This window comes from Aulonocara stuartgranti (genome assembly GCF_965226115.1).
Source record: "Aulonocara stuartgranti genome assembly, chromosome: 1".
NCBI classification, from domain to species: domain Eukaryota; kingdom Metazoa; phylum Chordata; class Actinopteri; order Cichliformes; family Cichlidae; genus Aulonocara; species Aulonocara stuartgranti.
Window position 1 is genome coordinate 10,740,193 of NC_138939.1, and position 22,991 is coordinate 10,763,183.

The 22,991-nt window shown below is 38.9% G+C and overlaps 2 protein-coding genes across 14 annotated transcripts in view; one reads left to right on the top strand and one right to left on the bottom strand.

Annotated features, from left to right (window-relative positions):
* The window catches only part of LOC309710820 (protein mono-ADP-ribosyltransferase PARP6), a 21,632-nt gene extending 13,669 nt beyond the window's left edge, over window positions 1-7,963 (bottom strand). For 3 of the 9 annotated variants that reach the window (XM_082540623.1, XM_082540617.1, XM_082540625.1), the window contains exons 1-8: window positions 7,817-7,963; window positions 7,634-7,701; window positions 7,176-7,238; window positions 4,172-4,265; window positions 2,743-2,815; window positions 2,146-2,223; window positions 400-509; window positions 95-155 (exon numbers count right to left, since the gene is read on the bottom strand). In XM_082540623.1, coding sequence (XP_082396749.1) covers window positions 95-155; window positions 400-509; window positions 2,146-2,223; window positions 2,743-2,745 — 252 coding nt within the window. In that variant the 5' untranslated portion in view covers window positions 2,746-2,815; window positions 4,172-4,265; window positions 7,176-7,238; window positions 7,634-7,701; window positions 7,817-7,963. Of the gene's footprint in view, window positions 1-94; window positions 156-399; window positions 510-2,145; window positions 2,224-2,742; window positions 2,816-4,171; window positions 4,481-7,175; window positions 7,239-7,633; window positions 7,702-7,816 lie in introns of those variants that run through there. The other 6 variants (XM_082540618.1, XM_082540624.1, XM_082540621.1 and 3 more) reach the window with 6 other exon arrangements.
* pkma (pyruvate kinase M1/2a) lies at window positions 6,434-22,916 on the top strand. 5 transcript variants are annotated; one of them, XM_082540692.1, is made up of 11 exons: window positions 6,434-6,617; window positions 13,499-13,680; window positions 14,063-14,154; window positions 15,868-15,999; window positions 16,100-16,286; window positions 16,392-16,662; window positions 16,877-17,027; window positions 17,174-17,326; window positions 19,387-19,553; window positions 21,358-21,539; window positions 21,655-22,916. In XM_082540692.1, the coding sequence occupies exons 1-11, from the start codon at window positions 6,577-6,579 to the stop codon at window positions 21,759-21,761; spliced, it is 1,665 nt and encodes a 554-aa protein (XP_082396818.1). In that variant the 5' UTR covers window positions 6,434-6,576; the 3' UTR covers window positions 21,762-22,916. The 5 variants fall into 5 exon arrangements, with proteins under 5 accessions (XP_082396818.1, XP_082396817.1, XP_082396820.1 ...); XM_082540691.1 differs by lacking the exon at window positions 19,387-19,553 and adding an exon at window positions 18,808-18,974 and having other exon boundaries at window positions 6,437-6,617; XM_082540694.1 differs by lacking the exons at window positions 6,434-6,617; window positions 19,387-19,553 and adding exons at window positions 8,070-8,158; window positions 18,808-18,974.
* The last annotated feature ends 75 nt before the right edge of the window (window positions 22,917-22,991 follow it).

Consider the following 22,991-nt stretch of genomic DNA (forward strand, 5'->3'; position numbering starts at 1 on the left):
GATTATGATTTTATGATGCATTTTACTTTGCAAACTGTCAATATTAGAATAGTAATAGGCAAAATCAGAGGAGGTGTTTCCAGTGAAGACTCACATCTAAGAAACTGATGTTAATATGAAGATCGATGTCTACATCATCAATGGTTCCATACTCCCTGTTCATAAACACAACAACATGTAGAGTTAATTTATCATGAGTAATCAAAGTTATACTCAAACCAATTCACGTGGTTATACCCTGAGGGTGGTTGTTTTTTTTCTCTTTTGGCCCAGCTAGTTATAACAGAGTGCAAGCATGTTTAATCTTATCTCTACTTAGTTATTTCTTTCAAAACTAGTCAAAATTTAAGCAGCTTGATTGCATATGTGTGTGTGTGTGTCTTACTATCTATGCTGTACCTGACAGAGATAGCACTGTCAGTGTAGATGTCTTTTACAGCCTCAATGTCTGCATCCAGTTGAGGGTGTCGATACAGGTCAGCAGCACAACTCCCCTGCAATAAGCAGCACTGGTCACAGTTATAGCAGGGAATGAATTCTCAGTGGTTCCTAATCTTATTTTCTTTTTTAATCAAACATATCCCCACACACCCCACAGTCCCATCAGATAAAATCCAAGTACACGTTACTGTTGTGTTTCAAAACAGTTTAAGTTTTCAAGTTAAGCCTTAAATTAGAGATTGCTTATCAAAATGAATGATCTAACATTTGATATTGCTACAGTTTGCACACAATTGTTTATTCACTGTTTGTGTTAGTTTGCATTTGTACCAGCTTAAGGTTTCAACTTGCTGCTCATTACTTTCATACACTTATTTTAACTAATCATCCACAGTATGATTTACTATGACCTTGCAAAGCTCTGACTCAAAAATAAAATCTTTATAACAAAGCAATTTTTTATATGAAACTATAGTTAATAACTTATATGGGATATCTGAACAATATGATATGGAGTGGCATTTAATCTTTATATTACAAAAATTAAAAAGCCTAAATAAAATGTACTATGTCTGTCATATATGTTCCTGATATCTAGAGTTGATATCTCTTCCCTTCAGCTGAGTGTGTAGAATAGATCACACAGTTTTGTTCTTATCTTCACTACACTGCTTTCATGTTCTCTGACTGCACTGAAACGAGCGTTAAGTCCCAGACTGGATTTACATTTCAATCAAAAGACTTGCAAGATAACCACAAAAAGGATAACTAACAGATTAAGGTCTTATATGAGAGTGAAGCAATGAACTTTGTGAGATGAGATGACACATTAAATATTTGCATCAGAAATGAATTTGACTGAGGTACTTGGGATTACTTGGGCTGTTTGGGGTTATGTAAGGTGTAAATAGTAAATGAAAATACTATGATCCTAATTTGAATAAAAACACAACATTCCCAGATCGTCACATATGGTAATATAAACACTTACACAACTTCACAAAACACAGCATCACATTCTGTAATTAATTAAAAATACATTTGGATTTTTTCCAGCACAGCATTAGAATGCAAATGTCAGTCATTTGGCCCATCGGAGAGAAACATGTCAAAAATGATTTACCACAATGCCGTGACATTTGGTCTGAATATTTACAGTTCCCAAGAGAATCACCCCAAATGATTCTGCTGACCTCTGACTTATTGTCTGCAGTTACTATTGGGTCAAAAATTCCTCCTGACATAAACTTAGCATACTGAAAAGTAGAGCTCTCTGCTCATGCATGTTAAATTGTTAAAAGATTACCTTTGTATCAACTGGGCTATAATATTACACAAAAGCACTGTACCAAAGATATGAGGCTTACTTTTTCCTTCATAACACTCTCTGTTATTACTGCTGAGGATTTAATAATGACAGAAGGCTTAAAATTAACACCATACATGTTTTTGACTTACCAACATTATCCTAACGTGAGGTGAAATTAACAAGTAATATATATTTCAAAACCTGTAAATTAACTGTGGTTTTGCTTGTGTCAATGTATTATAACATTGGGAAAAACTTTTTTTTTTTTTAGAAAAACACATACTTTTAAATAACTAGAAATAACCACAAATAAGCACAAGTAGTAAAAACACAATGCCAATCTCCTGACAACAGATTCAACAGAGATTTTGCGATGGTAATAGTGTTTGCTGTACCTGAATGCCATATAGGAATTGTTCTGATTCGTTCTCCCCATCTGACTCCTCATCTGTCCAACACTGTCCTTTGATGTCCTGTGGGCCCACACATTGTGAAAAAGCTATTATAGTGCAGTAGGACGAAAAAGCAACCTCTTTCTATCATCCTTTCATCTCCCACTTCCCTATTTAGACTTCCTTCGTGTGCTTCAAAATACTGCTTAAATAGCATTGCAAAGAGAGAGATGAAGGGACACGATTTATTCCCGACAGGATATTCTCTCAGTTCAACCCTTTTTAAACGAATCCTCAAATGACAATGAAAAAGGATGACTTTACAAAAATAGGATTTTATAAATAAAATGAACTCTGTTTCTTATCGTTTCCAGCAAAGCCTGAAACCCAGAGGTCCAACAGAATAAACCAGAAGAATATGTTATATTTAATACTTAGATCTAGGTTATTTAATGTTTAAATGCCTATGGAAATTATTTATTTTGTCACGTCAATATAATTTAATTTAAAGCTTTTTATATCATTAACAAAGCCAAACATTTTTTTACACCATTTTAATGATAAGTAATGATTACGCCAATAGGTTCCCAGTTGTCTTACCATTGGGTCTGCTGTTATGGCTCTCTCAGACAGGTTTGGGCCTTTGATTAGTGCCAACCATGTCAGCCTGTTTCTAGGTGGAAGGAGTGAGAACACAAAAGCTTTGATTGACAGTCTCACATTACTCCTCAGTATCACAACCTCGAAAAATACAAATATAAAATTAAAAACAAACAAAACAAAACAAAAAAATAATAAAACAAGAAACAAAGAGGCCACTGCAAGTGACGCCATGCTTTGTAAACGGTGCCCTCCTCCTCTTTTCTTTAAATCTTCTGCACTTCACCTTGCCATGTATCCTAGCAACAGCCATCTCTGCCTTCTTTCAGAGTGGCATTAATCACTGCAGAGAGAATGTGTGGGAGATATGTGCAGTACGTTCAGTTCCAAGGATGTTTCCATTTTTTTGTTTGTTTGTTTTTTTTTCCAGGAATTTAACCTAAAAATATGAAAGCAGCAGAGGTTTTTATAGACCTTACCTGTTGTAGACACAAGGCTAAAGCAGCACATTTACTTATCTCACTGCACCGTTAGACTGCGATTTATTGTTATGAGTGTGAGGAACAAATGTGAAAAAAAATATTTTTTCTGAGCTAATTTCCCCCGAGCACTAGAGTTTTAAGTAATTTTTAACGCAAGAAAACAATAGCTGCCTCAAAAGAAACAACAGTCACAATGATTGCCAAAAATATCGAAATGATCCAGTCGCTCCCTTCTGTTAGATATGTAAATAATGCACTGCTGAAAATTACAATTTACATAGTCCAGCCCACATCAAACAATAAAATGAATGAAAAAATTAACAAAATAGAAAATGATCTAGGAGGGGTGTAAAATACGGCAAGGTGACAACATAGCTTAGCAGTACGAGACTGAATGCCTTGAAAAAGACAAAGACAAAAAAGAACAGACATACACAAAGCCATTCATGGGATATATAGGTCAGTATAGTAAAAAGGATACCAATTTTTCATGTCTTCTTTGACAAGGCCTATTTCAGTATGTCTACATGAAAATTATGGGTATCTGTTTTTGTGAGTCTGTCATGATCATGCTCTTCTCATTGTTGTAAAACACCCTTTCTTACAACAATAGCACACAAGTAAATTCTCATTAAACATTGCTACTCTCAAAACCATATCTTCTTCTTTAGCTTCTTCTCTTTTCTCTATATGCCTGCTGCCTTGCTGTTCTCAACCGTGCTAGCATCTACATCCTCCCAGCTCCCTAACCGCCATTCCTGGAGCCTCTGTCGTCTCACATGCCAATAGTTACTGACACAGCGCCCACCCCCACACAAACACACATTTAGCCGTCCCCATTCCTCCTTTTGATAACTATTTAGCTTAAACACAGAGGCAGTCAGGCGTATTTTCCCCTCCCCCCATGCTCTGGAACCCCCCCACCTACCCCATCCATCCACACTTACCTCCACAGAGGATGGAGACTGGGATGCTGTCCTTGCCTCAGCTTTTCTCCCTCTTAAAGGGCACACCTGCCTCTCTCTCGGCGGCTGCTTTCCACTGAAATGATAGATGACAATAAGTCCTTTCAAATAAAACCAAACCAGAGCCACAATCCTAAATTCTGAAGTGTCTATTTCTCAATGCTTGTGGTGTGAGTCCGTAGGCAAGCCAGCTAGTGTGTGTGTGTGTGTGTGTGTGTGTGTGTAAGAGCCTATGTGTTTATCTATTACAGATCTCTGCTCTTACTGCTCTCTTATATTTTGCCTGACAACACTGAGGTGTCTGAGCATGCTCAGTGAGACTAGGCAAGCCAGTCATGTGACCTGCAGCTGACTGCACTGCTGCTGAGAAATAAGGGGGAAAAATGGCTCTGCATGTGTATGCATCTGCATGTGTGTTTGCATGTGGTGTGCGGTTGCATAAGTCAGTGTCCATTAGTGTGCTCTTTTACTTTGGAGGCAGCTTTTGGTTGATATTTTAATGCTTCACGACTTGTTTAAATCTATTTAACATAAAAATAGTATAATTATACCACAAGCTACATTTGCAATGTATACTACATAGCATGCAGTTACATGCAATAAACATTTCATGCAACATAATATACTAACACTCCAATTATGTTTTAAAAAGTGACTTATATTATATTAACATTATAAGAAAATAATTGTTTCCATCTCCAAAATAGACTCACTTGCATGTGTGAGACAATGGCCCTTCAGCTAATCAGTCTTTAACCTCTTTATCTCCAGGTATCTATTTAAGAACTGACCTGAAGAATGGGAAGATTAATGGACAGGTGTCCATCCACTTGCCTGTTGTGAGGCTGTAGTCTGGACAGACATGCTTGGGACAGCCCCTTACCCACCCAATTGCTAGGTATTGGATAAGATAAAGGCAGATGCACAGATGATCTGCTGAAAGAGTGTGATTGTTTACACCTGAGTTTGCTGAGTGTCTTGGAAAGCTGCTTTTTGATTGGTATTTATCCTCATTTTAGTTTTTTTATTAGTGTATTCTTGTTTTTTCCCGATTACTGCACTATAGAGGCTGGTTAAAAACAATATTTTGTTTCAACCTGTGCATTTCTGTAAATACCATGTGAAATGACAATAAACTTGAATCTTGATCTGCTGTGGTGACCTCTAAAGGAACCAGCTGCCAGAAGAAGAAAATAAGACATTTATTTGTCCCACAATAATGCAAACTAAAGGGCACTGACTCCAATGAAACACTATAAATATGGGTTTTGATGTCATTCACAGTGATTTCATCAGCTTACAGAGTTTAGACTTTTTGGTACTTTATTTGTGAAGCTAAGAAGTCAATCTAAATATTCTAAATTACATATGCAGACTTATTTAGACAAGAGGTTGCCAAATTAAGGGAATCGCTTTTGATTAAAGTCTACAAAAGAAAACTGCACACATGAACCCTTTGTCTGTTTGTACATTTTTCTAATATTTCAGTTTAGGGTGGAAGTTTCTGTTGGTTTTTTTAAAAAACAAGCTTTCTAACCCTTACTGAGCAGCCATTTTCCAGACAGCAGCTATATTTTTCTTCATTAGCGTTTAGTCTGCTATGATGACTAGTACAGAGGAGTCCAAATTCATCCGTCTGATCTTATTCTAAAGAGCTATATCACAGTGGACGAAGGAAATGAACAGAAGTTTGTCAAGCTTGTCAACCTAGTTGCCTGCACAAAAGGTTACCAGGTTACCAACAGCTAACACTGGGCAATAGGCCACACTTTGAAAACTCCGTCTTTAGTCTAGGTCATTATCTTTACTCCATTTTCAGCATAATCAGATTGCTAAAACTGCGACCACACCATCACTATTCTATTTGGGGTTAGGAGAAAAAAGACACAATACCATGTTTTGGTGATGGATATATGTATGTATTCACTTCCATACATATATACGTATATATAGATATGTGTTTGTAATAACATAATGTAAAACATGTTGTTGTTTTTTTCATTTTGTAAATGAGCTCAATATTTTAAAGCAAATAATATTAAACAGTATCAACTGATTTTTATCTGTGGTTCCAAGTACTTCACATTCTGTTTTATTTTGGTAGCACTGGTGGAGGCAGTTTTACTAGAGCAGTATTAGCAGCATTAAGGTGTTCTATCTGCTCATCTCTGAGACTTATCTGAGCATATTCTCATACTGTCTTACTGTACAACATGGCACAGGCTTTAGCAGCAATTAATGCTGACTGACAGCCAAGAGCTTGGGCAGTGAACAAAGAGACTGAACAGCAGGTCTGTTCCTCACCTGGAAAGGTGTGTCAACTGGCCTTGGACGCTGGAGTAGATGGGGTCCAAGTAAAGGAAGTCAGCAATCAGAGGGACAGCAACATGGGCAGTGGGAGTAGCAGTGCTACCACAACTGTTAACAGGTGAGTTAAATATGTAACATGGTAAAAGGGGGTACACCTGCAGTGGGAAGTGCAGGCTTTTGTAGCAGTGCAAAAAAATAGCATCTGTGTTTTATTGTTGTTGTAAACTACATGTTTAGGATTATCTGCAGGTTTTGTTGCAGAGCTTAAACATTTTGTTCACTGCAGTTAAAATGTATTCGCGCCTGTGTCAAGGATTTACTTTCGGCAACCAGATAATTAATCACTGTGGCAAGCATTTTTTTTTCATAGTTATGTACTGTATGCAAGGCACAAATCCGTGTTATGTGTATTTATTGCCAAGTGGTAAAACGTAAATGTATACCCCCACCCCCAAAAAGTTTACATTCTCTCTTTCTCTCTAACACAGGAAGGTTTTTAATGTAGTCCAGTGGCTTTTAAAAGTTTTATGACATTCACAACTTCAGAAGCAGTTTATGCCTAACACATTCTATCAACTTTTACCAATTAAAAATCAATCCAATTTGAATGTTATTATTTTCTTTCCTTATTTCTCCAAAAAATGTTTTTTATCTTAATTTTATGTCATATATTTACCTTGGTCATCGTTACCCCACCTGCTTCAACCGTGGGGGACAAGCCACTGTTTGGGGATGCCTGCTACGGATATGATTTAAAGTTAAAAATAATAATTTAAATAAGGCGCAAATAATATTTACATAACATAACAAATAATCGAAGTTAATGTTTATATTTTAAGAGAACGTATTTTGACAATATTCAATATTAAGTAACAAAATGCACATACTTATATAACTGACCATAACCAGACTGCTGTATCGTTTTTTTATCGCTAGATGGAGTTAGAGTCTATAAGGAATTTCCGAGGCCCACGTTAGATTTTTCTGTCTACTGCTGAATGATTGGGAACTTACAAAATACAGCAGGGGCACTAAAAAGCATTTGGGTCTCTTTTTTCTTTCTTTCTATTAACAGTCTTTCATCAACTAAGTTTAACATAAAAAATATATGATGACAGCACACAAGTCGGTTACCGTATACAGCACGTCTAATGATGCTTCCCATGTTACACTAAGCAGCAGATGGTTAGCACGTCCAGGCACTAATGAAGCCAAAAGACAACAAGTAATATTTAATTCATTTAAATACTACGGGGCCTGTAAACGGAGACTGAATGCCGATGTTAAGCAAACTACTGCATTTTTCATCTTCCTCACTTTTATTCGGGAAAGCCACACATAGTCACATGTCCAGGTCCTCACGCGTCCCAACCACTCTGTATCCTTCCGCGCTTTTTTTTATTTACCACTTCCTGGCTTTCAAAAGGCGTAAACCCGATATAAAAGTGAAATAAATCTTCCTTTTTCGTGTTCTTGATGCTATAATGGTCGCAGCGATTGATATAAGACTCTAAAGACCCCCTTTCCCTTTTTACACGTTCTCTCGGATGGATATCGTAGCATCCCTAGAAAGTAGTGCCATAGCTTGAGGTTCTAAAGAGATCACCTTGAGCTGAGCTCAGTGATACGCCAGTCACATCGGTTCAACAGCTACTAAAGGTGGGTATCCTCAACAGGGGGTTCAGCTGCATTGTCTGTCGATCCATCGGACGTGTCACAGCTTTTAAAACCTGTAAGACTTTTATTTTCAGTAGCTATTTTTTACACTCTGGTAAGATTACCGAGTAACTCTGCGTGTTGCTCACCGACATGTGGTTTCCTGTCTTTCTCATTTACCGGTATTTTAATTGATTACTATTTTAAAGCCTCAAAATGTAACAGTGTTAATACAGCTAGATGAATACAGTCGACTTAGATCAGCCATTTTAAACCCCTCATATGCGGACTTAGAATGCTTTTAACAGCCTTGTGGCAGTGCATTTAATAAAAGGATTAACCGAGGGAATGTATGTGTAAATTGAGCAGCTGCTTATATTACAAACTCTCAAAAAGTAGCAGTATTGTTTTTGTAGCCAACCCAGAAAATGTATGCATACCAGTAACATTTTATTTCATTCGCGTGAAACGTTGTAGAATCGCTTCCTGTTGCCTCTTGACGTGGGTGTGGCCCCTCCGTCTTTTCGGCTTCCCATTGGTCAATCTCCGTGATGCGTCTAGCTCAGGAAAATGTGACGCAGGATGAGAACGTGACCTTTAGCGCATCGTCTTTACTATAACTTGATGCATTTTTATAAAACACTGAAGCTTTATAGCTGATGTAGCTTTTAAATAATGAAAAAAATCTAGTTAATTTCATTGTTGGTAATGTAATGATACTTAATTAAAGAATTGCGTGGTATGTGTTCTCCTTTTCCTCCGTGTGCCCGTTACTGCTAAGCTAAACTCATCACGATGCGCATCTTCATCCTTTAATTCATCAGTCTTTCCTCTCTTAAGTAAATGCCGGCCACGTTAGATGTTGTGTATGGCATGACCGTCCTGTAGATCTAGTTTGAAATATGGGTTTTGTTTGACTACAGTAATTTTCCGCAGTGGTGGAAGGCCTTATTGACACTAGATACATAGGAATGAAGGCAGGTCTCATCCTGCCAGGTATGTGAACACTTTTTTTTTTCCACAAAAAGAAGTCTTTTAGCTGAATTTTTAAACTGCAGTTTGATATCCTTAATAATTGTGAAATACACCTCGTGCATATGCTTTATTTTCTGAAATGCAGTTATTTGTATAACACTAATTGTCATTGATATGACCTTCCTGGGCAAATGAGCTGTTTACAAAATGAAGTCTCATTTAGTCTGTGAAGGTTCTCAGTCATCCAGGTCATCGTAGTCAAAGGAGCTTGCAAAGAAAAGCGTCTGGACTTCTTTAGTCTCAAGTCTCATTTACAAGAGCCCAACCAAATCAGTTTGTCAGGCAACTGACTGAGTTCTGTTGAAGTGATTAACTCCACAAGAGAACCTTGAGTGTCTTTGCCACTTAAAGCTAGACTGAAAGCACAGAACTCTAGAGGCACTGTTGTAATTATTTTCTCCCATAAAGGCAGAGTAACCCAAGTTAAATTGAGCCTGTGAACTTAAACTTCAGACTCTAGAACTTTTTTTTATTTTTATTTTTTATCAACAAATACCTCAACAGAAGGTTCTGTGTGACAAACATCTGGGTCATCACTTAGTAATTTTCTGCTTTTGAAAGCATTGTAAAGGGCACCTATCTGTTTACCAAGACCAGTGTGAGTCGTGGATGCCACCTGCTGCTACAGTTAATGAATAAAACTACAATTTCCTCTTCTAGTAGGAACTCCTGTCCTTGACCTGCTGTTTTGATAAGAAAGTTTAGCTTTAGCAAAGCTGGTGGTCAGTGTATTAATCTGGACCAAACAGCTGTTGGTCTCTCTACTGTAGATGTATGTTTGCTAATGCCGCATGGAGCCAACTCCACCATTATGAGTATTCCTCTGCCACCACCTGACAAAATGGTCACTCTAAAGGTACACACTACCCTAAATAAAGTTTGTAATAATCTGTAGATTCTAACAACCATCATGTATTCTGAGGATTAGCTTTCTGCCACTTGACTTGCCATGTTGTGTTATTATTAGCCAAAAATCCATTTTTAGACTCGGGGCTACCCTAGCCTGGTAGCAACACCAGAAGTCAGAATACAGAATACTTCCTCACAGAAGTCTCATGTATGTCGGTTGTATTAGATCGTGGTGACTGTCTAGTCACTGTGGGTGCTCTTCATATCCTTTATCCTCATTGAATGGATTTACTCTTGAGCTCCTGGGAATGTTGCACACATGCATGCACGTTGCTGCCGCACTCAGTTCTGCTGTAGCAAGGAGAAGTTTGTTCGCTGGCATTGGAAGCTCAAGCACACTGGGGTGGCTATGGAGGTCATTTGTGTTAACATGCTTTGTCCCCAAGAAGAACAGGAAGATCTACTGGGGGTATGTAGTGTAACCTGCAAATGGTGCCTTGGTTGAGAGAGTGTGGAGGATTGAAACCATTCAAGAGCCACCTTGGATTAGCCCAGTGTTACATCACATGCTTAGCAGGTCATACAAAATGTTATGTCACCCTGGCAGGAATGCTACTGTAACTGCTTATGATTGCACAGCTGTTTTCATAGATAAGTTGGATAAGAAATGGTTTAGAAAGACGTGATAAGATGGTGAGACAATATGTTACAAAAGTATATGTCTTACAAAATGATTATCAGCACTCTGCTCTTAGCTGGTCCTGTATCTGTGTCAGGGTTGCTGTAGCTGCTGCTGGTCTGTGACTACTGTCCACTAGGTATCCGGGGTTCAGAGATGCCTCTTTATGTAGTCATTGTGTTTCTCTATAACAACAAGGAGCATACAAGCTGGAACAATGCATGTTCTTTGGCCAGTCTCATTCCTTCTGGTCCAAAAATAACACTTCACTTGAGGATACAGGCAGTATGTGAGTGTGAGAGGACATTTCTCCTGAACTGCAAAAGACACATGCAGATAATTCTGTGTATTTGCAGAAGAAAATCTTATCAGATCCCTATTTTATAACAGTAATGATGAGACATTCAGCACATTTTTGGTTGATGCACATTTGAAATCCCCAACCTCAACAAGCAAGGGTAAGCTAGCAATTCTGTCACTAGAAGCAAGCCTGTAGTTTTATTACTATTCCTACTCCTAGATACAGCTATGTGTTTTTTTTTTTGTTTGTTTTTTTTTTTTGTTTTTTTGTTTGTTTGTTTTTGGCCAACTATGACTGTTTGTGTGTCCTGGAGACACATTATGTAGTGGGAACTACAGCAACAGGGCTTTTGAGCACTTTGGCAAGGGTCAGTATATCTGTCTGTGGAAAGCTTTTTAACACAGTAGCTTTCCAGAGATGCAAGGAACAGCCTAGTAAATATAGAAGGCTTTACATGTGTGCCCACGTGTAGCACCAAGACTGGCTGTATGGTGCAGAGAGGCCTATGGGCCTGCCCAGCTTGACGTTTCTGTCACAGTTCTAAATTTTTTATTTTATTTTTTAATGCATCTCTTTTCAAGTGAATTCTCTCTATCTGTTGTATAAATACAGAATTTTCCTTTTTTGGGGGGGGAGTTGGTTTTGGACATATTTGTAGTCGTCTAACAAACATCTTCTGTAGGAAGTTGCATAAAACTTCATTTCCACATTTCCTTCTAAATGTCTTTAAAGTTCAATACAGTCCAACATTGCAAAACTGAAGAGGTTTAACGTTAAAGATGTAACATTCAAATTAGACTGTAGAAAAGAGTGACAATGATGGCATTGCATCTAGATGTTGCATTTTTCTCAGATGTTTTGATTGTCTGATTGTCATCGGCTGTGTTTGTTCGACATCATGCTATTGTACTATTTAATCCATTTTGTTAAAGTCGTTTTATTGCTTTTTGGGTCACACCAGGAAATCATTTAAAAACAGCATGCTGCAGTAGCTAGCATGATTACAGGCTCCTTTTGCCCCCTCTGAGATTTTTCCTTGTGGTTCAGCCCACTGAAGGGTTGAGTGTGCTGCAGTAGTGTGACTGAGCTCACGTACAACATTAGTCTGCCTCATTGATGGAAATGTTACATCACCAGTTAGCAGGCTGCTGGCAGTGAGGTTCTGTCTGGAATCCCCCACCATGATGCATTTGCATTTAGGATGTTATGAGTAAGAGAAAGTCAGACCACTACCACGTGTCTGCAGTAAATCTTCCACTGAGAAATTACCACAAAGATGGCTTTGGCTTCAGTTGTAGCTGCAGCATCTAAAAATTGTCTGTGTTTTCCAGATTTTTTTTTTTTTTTGCATTAGCCTTTGTATCCTGTTCTGTGTATATTGGTAGGGAATTAAGACTGGTACTAAAGGTGGCTTTTAGTGACTTGTCAGCCTGTTGCTTTGATTAAAAAAAAACATAAAATAAACCCTTCAAATCTACTTAGAAGTGAAGTTAATCAAATCTGATTAATTTTGCTGTCTGTAAAACCAGCCTATTAAATGAAATATTTGTTTTAGTTGTGTAACCACAGCAACCAGAGCCCTAAAAGAAGCTGCACTCATAATCACTATAGATAAGTAATGTTACACCCTGCTGAGACATGCCTACCTTGTTGGATTAAACATGATACAATGCTCATTGATACAGTACCTCTCATAACTCTGATTCGTAGGCTGAAAGGAAGGGAGTGTCCCAGCCACACATAAAAGTTCCCTGTGTGCAACTGACTATATTGAGTCACTTCCCACTGCACAGGATTTTAGGTAATCTCTGTTCTATACAGCCTTGTGTTTTACAACTAGAAAAGAGTGATGGTTTCATGTTGAAAGTACAGAAATTCCAACCTTCTAGTTGAGATGTGACTGTTGGCATCGGTGACTCAGCAAGAAGGGTGGGTGGTCTAGCAGCTCAATGGGCTGTACTACTCTGTATAAGCCTTAGCATGTCCTCTAGCGCTACAGATCAACGTTAATATATTTCCTGTTCGTTTTTAAGCTGTTCCAAAGAGGTTGGAGTTATTTTCCTTAATTATTGAAGCGTGAAACATTCATATCCTCAAATTCAAGATAGTCTTGTGCAAATTCTGTGCTCACAATAACCCAGTGCAATATTTAGATTTCATAAGGTGAGTGAGTGAGTGAGCTGTCTGTCCGTCTGTCTTAGCACTACCATGGTTCAGTTTTCCCCTTATGGCAAACTGAGCCATGACTTGTGTATATCATGACACATTTTGTTGGACTTGCGCAGTCTAATACAAAGGTATACAAAAAGGGCTTAGACTGTTAACAGTCTTACTGTTACTCTATGATATAAACTAGCCTAACTAATAGCTATCCTGTTTTACAACACAAATGCAGGTATGTGGATGATGCTTTCAGTGGAATCCAACAACCTCAGTAATAGATTAATTTTATATATTTTTTTTTCTCTTTCCTGTTTAGGACTTCTCCAGTTGCACCAGGAATCACCATGCCTCAGTTAAAAGGAGATATGGGCTCGGCCTTCATCCAGACACAGCAGCTCTATGCTGCTACAGCCGACACTTTCCTGGAACACATGTGCCTGCTGGATATCGACTCAGAGCCCATCACTGCGCGCAACACCGGAATTATCTGCACCATTGGTTGGTCCAACCTACCTTTTTTTTTTTTTTTTTTTTTTCTTTTAACTTGTACTCACACAATAATAGATGTGGAACGAAGCTCTTTGTACATTTAAAAGAGAACATCTGTTTTTAAAGCCGCTGTTGTAGGGGCAGCTTAAAAGCTAAGACACTGCATTTCTGGAGATTTAGTTTTTGGTTTTGTGGTGCAAACGTTGCAACGTTTGGTTAAGTTTTCCGTTCACACCATTGAGTCTTCATACAGTACCGTATCTTTTAACAAAATAAGATCTGTTTGGAATTTTACATTTTGGACTTTAGTTTGTACACAATGACTTGTTCCTCCCTGCTAGTAAACGGTATCAAAATCCTAAATGTTAGAATTTTCAATAACTCTGTGCAGGGCCAGCCTCTCGATCTGTGGACATGCTGAAGGAGATGATCAAGTCTGGAATGAACATTGCTCGCTTAAACTTCTCCCATGGCACACATGAGGTGGGTCTTCCTACAACTCGGTCCGCTATGTAAATGTCTTGGGCAATGGCAGTTTACATTTCAGACAGTTAAATCAAATTTTATCTGAGCTGATGGTTTCTTCAAATATAGTTCTTTGTTTGTTTTTAAAGGTGTTGCAGATTCTGAAAATTCAGTGTAGAAATCATTAATAATTTTCTTTGAAATTTTTTTTTTTTAACATACTTGACTTTAATATATTCTTGGACTGAGTAGATCTAGCTGTTTCACAAAGAATCAATGTAACTGTAGATTTGAAAATGGAAAACGAAATCAAAGCTTTGCTGTTTTGCAGTGCTAGAAAAGCAAGCAGCAACACCTGGCTTTGTTTTGGGGTTTTTTTTCCAGCTGGCAAAACCATAATGGTTTTCTCATAGTGGTTGTGGTGTAACGCTGAAAGTCAGCCAATGTGATTACCTGCCACTTAAGTTATTATTGAAAGCTCCGGTTACCCAGGTAGGCAGCATAAGCCGTGGGCAGGCAGTAGCTGTTTATAAAACCACAAACGATACACTGCTAGTTAATTAGCATGCACTAAGGTGCAAAGCTGGATGTGTTTAATTTTCTTATAGCATTTCCCACAGCTCTGTAGCAAATGTTGGCCAGCATTGAGAAGTAGCAAGATTTCTGGGGGAAAAAGTGCACCTACATTCTTTATCTTCCTTTAAGATATAACAATGTATTTTAGTTTGTTTGCACTCCTGCTTGTGCTAGGATTTAGTTTCATTATTGGCGTACTACTTTTCATCATCTACTTGACTGAGGAATTTCCTTTTGAGAAACGCTACACTCAAACTTATCATACATGGCACAGTATCAGAAGGTGTCTGTCATAATCAAGTTTAACCTGTGTTTAAGGACGCACACAGTGGCATGTCACCCGTCCAGTTATTAACCGTGACAGCTTTATAGCCAAATACACACTTAAAAATGCAAGCCCATGTCAGTCCATGCTTCATGAACTCCTGTCTCAGGAAAACGAGACAGGAGGACGGTGCACCCCGCCCACCATCTGTTTGACCCACTGCCCTCTGACGGCGCGTCAGGTCAATCAGTTCCCACACTTCCATATTCACAAAGGGCTTCTTCCTCTGAGCCATTTGGACTGTAAACAAGCATCCCCCCTTCCCCAACCAACACACACCCCACTCCTGCCCACCCACTTTACTAATCTGAGCCATGGATTGAGTAACCCCCATCCCTCAGGCCACTCATTTAAAAAGAAATAAGTTTTTTTTTTGTTTTTTTTTCCCCACTACTTCCAAGCACTTTGCAACTTGGTAGTATACATTTCTCCTGTTTGCTATTTATTCATGCTACCAACTATTTATATTTTATTCCACCACAGTGGAGCTCCCAAAATTTCGTTGTACGTGTAAAATGACAATAAAGGGCTATTCTATTCTCTATTCTAACCCCATGATGATAATGTATAATTATGACCCAGTTTATAGTCATGTGAGTTGTATTTTTATCTGTTAATTGTCTGGCGTTACTTTTATGTCTGCTTTGTAAAACCTTTATCTGAGAATAAATGCATAAAGTAGTATTGCTCTTTAACATGTTTGCAGTCCAAGATGGAATAGAAAGAGGTTGTTAGGGACAGTTTTGACTGAAAGAAATAGTTGGGGTTGACATCTGGGGAAGAGTATTTACTGGAAATATTAACATATTGACTTCTTCCTTGCTTTACAGTATCATGCACAAACAATCAAGAACGTTCGTGAGGCATGTGAGAGCTTTGAGCCTGGCAGCATCCAGTACAGGCCTATTGGCATTGCTCTGGACACCAAGGGCCCAGAGATCAGGACTGGCCTCATTAAGGGAGTGAGTTCAGCTCCACTTGTTCTTTACGAAGCTTCAGTAGAATAAAACCCAACCAGAAAGAACAATAACTTATGTGATGATTGTGTTAATGATTTGACAGAGTGGTACTGCTGAGGTGGAGCTGGTCAAAGGCAACATGATCAAGCTTACCTTAGATGATGCTTACCAGGAGAACTGCAGTGAGGACATTCTCTGGCTTGATTACAAGAACATTACCAAAGTTGTTGAAGTTGGCAGCAAGGTCTACATTGACGATGGACTCATATCCCTGCAAGTCAAGGAGATTGGTGAGTAAAAGCCAGGCCATGATAAATGAGGCCAGCCTCAAAGTCTCTTCTTCTGATCTATTATAATATTTAAAAAATACTTATGTTTATTTTTCACCTCCAAAGGCACTGATTTCCTCAGTTGTGAGATCGAGAATGGTGGCACCTTGGGAAGTAAGAAGGGAGTGAACCTCCCCGGTGCTGCTGTAGACCTGCCAGCTGTTTCTGATAAGGACATCCAAGACCTGCAGTTTGGTGTGCAGCAGGGAGTCGACATGGTCTTTGCCTCTTTCATTCGCAAAGCGGATGATGTGCATGCTGTCCGCGCAGTGCTAGGAGAGAAGGGCAAAAACATTAAGATCATCAGCAAGCTTGAGAACCATGAAGGTGTACGCAGGTGTGTGGAAATGGCTTGCTATATCAACATCTTTTATTTAAATGATGGTGTATTGTAGAGAAGAAATAAAAGATTAAGCTGAAACCTTTTTTTTAAAGGGCTTTAAAGTGGTCTTTATGAGTGTATGTTTATGCCATAGTCCTGACAATATATCATAACAAATGGTTGCACTTGATGAATTTGATAAGCTGGAATTTTTGTACCCGTTTTGCAGATTTGATGAGATCATGGAGGCCAGCGACGGTATCATGGTTGCCCGAGGTGACCTGGGTATTGAGATCCCCACAGAAAAGGTCTTCCTTGCCCAGAAAATGATGATCGGTCGCTGCAACAAAGCTGGCAAGCCAATCACCTGTGCCACTCAGGTCAGACAACAGTAAAGAAAATGTTGCATTTCCTCCTAGCACATCTAGTTTGCTGAGTACTCGGTGTACTAATCATCCTGTCGGCCTAAATGTGTTCAGCTACGTAAATTTTAACCAGACTGGTTTTATTTTCCTAAATTATTCAGATGTTGGAGAGCATGATCAAGAAGCCTAGACCCACTCGTGCTGAGGGCAGTGATGTAGCCAACGCAGTGCTGGATGGAGCCGACTGCATTATGCTCAGTGGAGAGACTGCCAAGGGAGACTATCCTCTGGAGGCAGTGCGCACACAGCACATGGTGAGTTAATGTATAATAACAATATCAAAAGATGGGGAAAATATCTCAAATTAGGCCATAAAGAACTGTAATTTAAAGTAATGATTTTGTGATTTGATTGCATGAATTACAATTATAAATTGGAAAAGATTATAGCTACTGGGTGGTTATGCTTTCATTCTTTCCCTTTTTTCCCCTTTCAATTTTTTTTTGTGTTCACTTTCATGCCCATTGGCATAAACTTTTTACTTTGTCACTTGGTGAAACTTTAAGATGTCAGCCGACATCATCAATATACAAATGAACCATGTTAAAATTCTCAGTTGGGATAATTGACAAAATCCCAGTGATAATTCCGTCTGTGTTTGGCATTTTAAATAACTCTGACATTGCATGATTTCCAAATCATAATGCATGTTGCCTGAACCCCTTCATCTAACACATTGGCTGTTACTGCTATTGTTTACTAGTTACTAAAGTTGCTATGATTTCAGGGAAATCTGTGGAACTTTGGTAGCTGTTAAATAATTCATAGTGCAAATCACTTGTATTCCAGAAAGAGAGAAAAAAAGTGGCTGCTGGAAAAGGGAACAGAAAAAGCTTTTTTAAATGATGCTACACTCAATGACCTGATTAACAAAGGACTGTGGAGATTCCTTAAAATTTGCACACTGTATACCCACATTTGTGTTGTTTAGTTAGGGACAGTCTGAATGAAGTACAATAAAAGTAAAGCACCTTTGATGAAGTCTTAGACCCCATAGAAATTTGCTCTAAAGTATGCACTTAATGCTGTGTTCATTGTTCATGCCTTTTTTTGGCTTACTGCAACTGTTCACAGCTACTCTGCAATAGAGATGCAGTGACTCAGCAGTCCTGCAGATCTTAGTTTTGAACTTGCTGCCCCCACAGTGAAGTTGGAAGGAATGCTTTAGAATCTTATGTACAGTACAGCCTCTTAATAGCCTCTGTTTATTTAAATAAAACACTTATTTAGTAAGGAAAAGGAAAATAAAACTAACCTCTTCTAAGCCTCTGTTAAAAGTTATTTCTGTATGGTTCCTCTTTAGTCCTCCTGGCTGCCCTTAAGTTTCTTCAGCTTTTTGTGCAGTTTGTTTTGACTCAGTGTTTGTCATTTGTTTTTAACCCAGTAGCTTCTTTAGGACATATTTGTGATTTAATGTTTTAGATAATTTAATTTAAAATTAATATGCAGTTCACTGTATGTCATATTTGATATCATGTAAAAGTTTTTGTAATTTAATCTTGACATTCCCCTTTTTCCCCACTTACTGCACACCTAAATTCTTATATTGCCTTTCATTTCTTTTTTTTTTTTTTTTTTTTTTTTTTTAAAACCTCCTTCACTAACTTTTTTTTTTTTCCCCCTGTTTTTCATCTTCCTTAATTTGTTTTCCTTTTCTTGTCACTTATTCTTGCTTTACAACTGTTTGCCTGGTTTGAAAACTTTCTTCGATGCATCTTGCCCTCACTTGTGCCAGATTGCTCGTGAAGCCGAGGCAGCCATGTTCCATCGGCAGGTGTTTGAGGACCTGCGTCGTTCCACACCGCACTGCAAAGACCCTGCTGAGGCCATTGCAATCGGTGCTGTGGAGGCCTCCTTTAAGAGCTTGGCCTCTGCAATCATTGTGCTCACAGGCTCTGGAAGGTAGGCAGGTTATCTGGTCTGCCAGTTGGTGGAGGTCACTAATAACTGTATTTAAGGAGTCTGAGAGGCAGCGTAGGGCCAGGCAGGGACTTTCCAAGGGAACAACTGGGAGAGCTGGCAAACATAACTAGACTCATGGTTGGATGTTAAGAAGTTCTATAGAAGCAGTTAAATGCTTGTGTGGGGACCCTAAAGAAAAAAGACAACATATCCCCAACCCTATTACTCGATGTTCTTCTTCACTGATTTGTGTGTGTGTGTGTGTGAACATCTTCATTGGCTACATTAGCCATCCTTGTTTAACCAGGAGTCTAGCTACACATTTGCCAGTTAATCCCATTGGTGTGAGTAGCTCATTATATAGTGTGTGATTGAGAGTAACCCCTCCCCAACCCTTCCCTTCGGGGTTCAGATAGCACGAGAGGCCGAGGCAGCCACCTTCCACAGAAAGCTGTTTGTGGAGCTGAGGAGACACTCGCAGCTGACCAGAGATCCTACAGAAGCAGTAGCTGTTGGAGCTGTTGAGTCATCCTTCAAATGCTGTGCTAGTGCCATTATTGTTCTCACTAAGACTGGAAGGTAAGGAAAAGTGGAATAGAGGTGACATGATTCGGGTCCGCAGGTAAGGTGTCGCCAAACGTGTGCTCGCCCATTTAACCCAGCTCCTCCGTCTTCCTCAAACACCTAATGTACTTGTGAAAATCCCCATCCTTCTAGTGTGTGTGTGTGTGTGTGTGATAACAGTAACTAATTTTATAAAAAATGAGACGGTTATGTCATTAGCCCAGGTGCCCATCTTTTAGACTCTTGTCATTTATAGTTTTGTGAAATTTTAGTTTGGATTGTTGTATTGGCTCAAAATGTTTGAGAACTTGTGACAAAAATATTATTTTAAAACCATAACTTATTTACACACTATTGTGTAAATATGCAGATTTTTAAAAATTGCCAGCATTTTTCTCTTATCATTATTAGCTGTACAGCAGCTGGTTTATTCAGAGAACGCCAAGTTCATGTTTAACAAAGTGATCCTTTAACAGTCTTTGCTATTAGAGGATCACTTGGTTTTTAACCGTGGACATCTTGGGCTACTGACAGTGACTTTAAACCTCTGCATATCGATGCTAAAACATAAGTGTTGTCACTTATTTTGGGCTACTCTGACCACTCACTATGGAAATGTTAGAGACTCTGGTTGCTTCCCTTGCCTCTCATACCTGTTGGGAGCAGAACACTGAGAAATAGAAATGAGCCAGACTATCTGAGAACACTTGTGTGTGGGTGGTGGATTATTAATTGCACTGAATTGCTTCTTTCAGGAAACCATCAGTATGGAGATAATTTGCATATATTAAGTTGTTAGTTTCTTACTTATTGCTGAAAATCACTAAGTATTATGAGTTAAATGCTTGGATATGTCTGCTTGGTTAATGAGCATATTTAATTTTATATCCATCTGTCCTGTTGTAGCTACCATCTTTTTGCTTCATTATGGAGTAACCTTAAAGTTTCATCAGCAAAAAAAAGGGAATTAAACACAGTGTTTTATGTCAAGGTGCTCTGACAAACTGATGTTTATTTCTGGAGTGTATTGTTATCCCAGCTCTGTGCTACTGTACCAGTTGATGTGTCCCATGATTAGCATATGGTACACCTGTGAACAGCGACTTTACCCAACTCATCTTTTAACAGACAGCTAGAAGCTTCGCTCATCTCGGTCAAGGACACAGCCACAGTATTAAATCATTTTTTCTTATCTAACTTTTGTAAAAGACTTTGAACTTCTTTACAGCTTTATGGTATTCAGTGCTTTTTGATTGCAAGGCAGACTTCTTTTTGGAACACGATTTCACATTAGCAAATTCCTCTTGTAAAATGGCTGAAAGTTTTCCTATTATAAAGCCCTCCAGTCACGTTTCATTAATGGAACTCTTCCTTCATTTCTGATTCCAGTTGTTATACTTGATATCATTAGGGGTTAACATGCTACTTCCAAAATACACTCGTTTCAGTGATCCATTTAACATGGGTGAGAATCCCAATGTTTTGTAAATTAGTAGTTAAAAAAGGTTGTGCAGAACAATGAGGTTTTAATTAGATTTTTTTTTCTCCAAAAAGTGCAAAACATTTAAAGACACCATATTGCAATTATTTGCCTAAGAACATGTGGTTATCTTTACTTGATCATTTTAACTTTGAGACTTGGGCTATGATTGGACCAATCAATACAAATTTTTGGGCAGTTGTAATGGGTTCACCTGCTCAGTATGCATTAAAATCCATCCATTTCCTTTTTGGAATCTCTTCAGTAAACTTGTACTACTGCAGTCTTTACATCAATGAAATATGGATGAAGTGTTTAGTTTCCTCTGTGTCCGTGCAGGTCTGCCCACCTGATCTCCAGGTACAGGCCCCGTGCCCCCATCCTCGCTGTGACCCGTAATGCTCAAACGGCTCGTCAGGCCCACCTGTACCGCGGCATCTTCCCTGTCCTCTACACCAAGCCCTCAAACGAAGTGTGGGCAGAGGATGTAGACCTGCGTGTCAACTTTGCTATGGAAATGGGTAAGCAGCTGTTACCTTTAATACCCTGTATACTGTAAACCTAATTTAATACATCAAATAACCACTGCTTCATGTATTGTTTCATAATGATTTTTTCTTTTCTTTCTTTTTTTAGGCAAAGCCAGAGGCTTCTTCAAAGAGGGTGACGTTGTCATCGTGTTGACTGGCTGGCGTCCGGGCTCTGGTTACACCAACACCATGCGTGTGGTTCTGGTGGCCTGAACAGCCAGGAGGGCAGCTCTGCTTTCTCCTTTTTCTTTTTTTCCCCTTTCATCTATCTTTCATAGCGTTCCAACACCACACCTCACTCCTGCTCACAGCCTTTGGAATCCAGACACTGGGGCTCACATGCTCTACCATTCAACAACTTAGCATTTAGGAAATGATGCAAAGGATTTTTGAAAAGGTACAACCCTCATGGTCGAGGTTTTGAGTGTGAGTGGAGTGTGTTTTTCGCACAGTTCTACCTATGTTCCATTCCTTTCAATTACCTAAATCAAACCAGTCTTCAGGGCCTCAGTAACACACCCTGACCAGAAACTGCTGTATTTATTCACTCAGAACACTTGTATAACTTTAAAAGTTGAATTTTATGAGTGACTGCTTCCTGGTCTGTGTGCATGTGCGTACTGACTCATGTTTAGGTGGGGTTGGTGGTGGAGCCAGCTGACCTTACCAGAGCCCCTTGAGTCTGTAAGGGCATACTAAAAACACTCCTCAGCTGGTTAATTGAACAAAGTAGTGGCATTCTCTGGGCTCCCCGCACAGTGGCTCCACCACTCCACCCAAACAAATCCTGCTCTAGTGCTGTCTATATGAAGTGTCCTCATTCGCCAGCTTTCACTGTACAACAGTGTATATGTAAGTGTTGCACTCCTAATTTACTCCAATGTTACATTCAATATTATACTTGACTCTTGTGAGTGGTGAACTTTTGTTTTGGGACATCCAATACTACTTATATTTTGACTGTCTATAGAAAGCTAGTTTTGGATGTCTAATTCAGAGGTAGTTACTGTGTTTGTGTGTTTAGTTGTGTCAAAGCCTTTACATTTCTTTGCATTTAGATGATATCAAAGCTGGCACCTATGGAAAAATGTGTGGTTCACTAAAGATGACTTGTGTGATTGAGTATAGGACTGATGTAAAGATATGAAGCCCTGACCCTCTAAGTCAATGGTGGTGATGGGTAGGATCCCAGATTTTCTATCTCTGTTGGTGACCCGCTGTAACTGTCTCCACGTGTGTAACATGCTTTTGATTGTAATGCTAGAGTGTAAGAACTAACAAAATGTAAAGGAGTATTATAATGCTTAGCTGGTGTACTGAGCTGTCCAACAAGACTTGAGTTCCATCAATAAAAGAGATGAGCACCTATCTGAATGTTGTGATGCGTTTGAATCATTGTTTGTGGGTATATTCAATTTCCGTGCACAAAGTAAAGGAGTGAGA

Bases quoted from the DNA above. Each gene is read 5' to 3' on its own strand.
- pkma (XM_082540692.1), top strand. From the start codon at position 6,577: ATGGGCAGTGGGAGTAGCAGTGCTACCACAACTGTTAACAG. The intron at 17,028-17,173 runs GTCAGACAACAG...TAAATTATTCAG, and splicing joins CAATCACCTGTGCCACTCAG to ATGTTGGAGAGCATGATCAA. The intron at 19,554-21,357 runs GTAAGGAAAAGT...GTGTCCGTGCAG, and splicing joins GTTCTCACTAAGACTGGAAG to GTCTGCCCACCTGATCTCCA.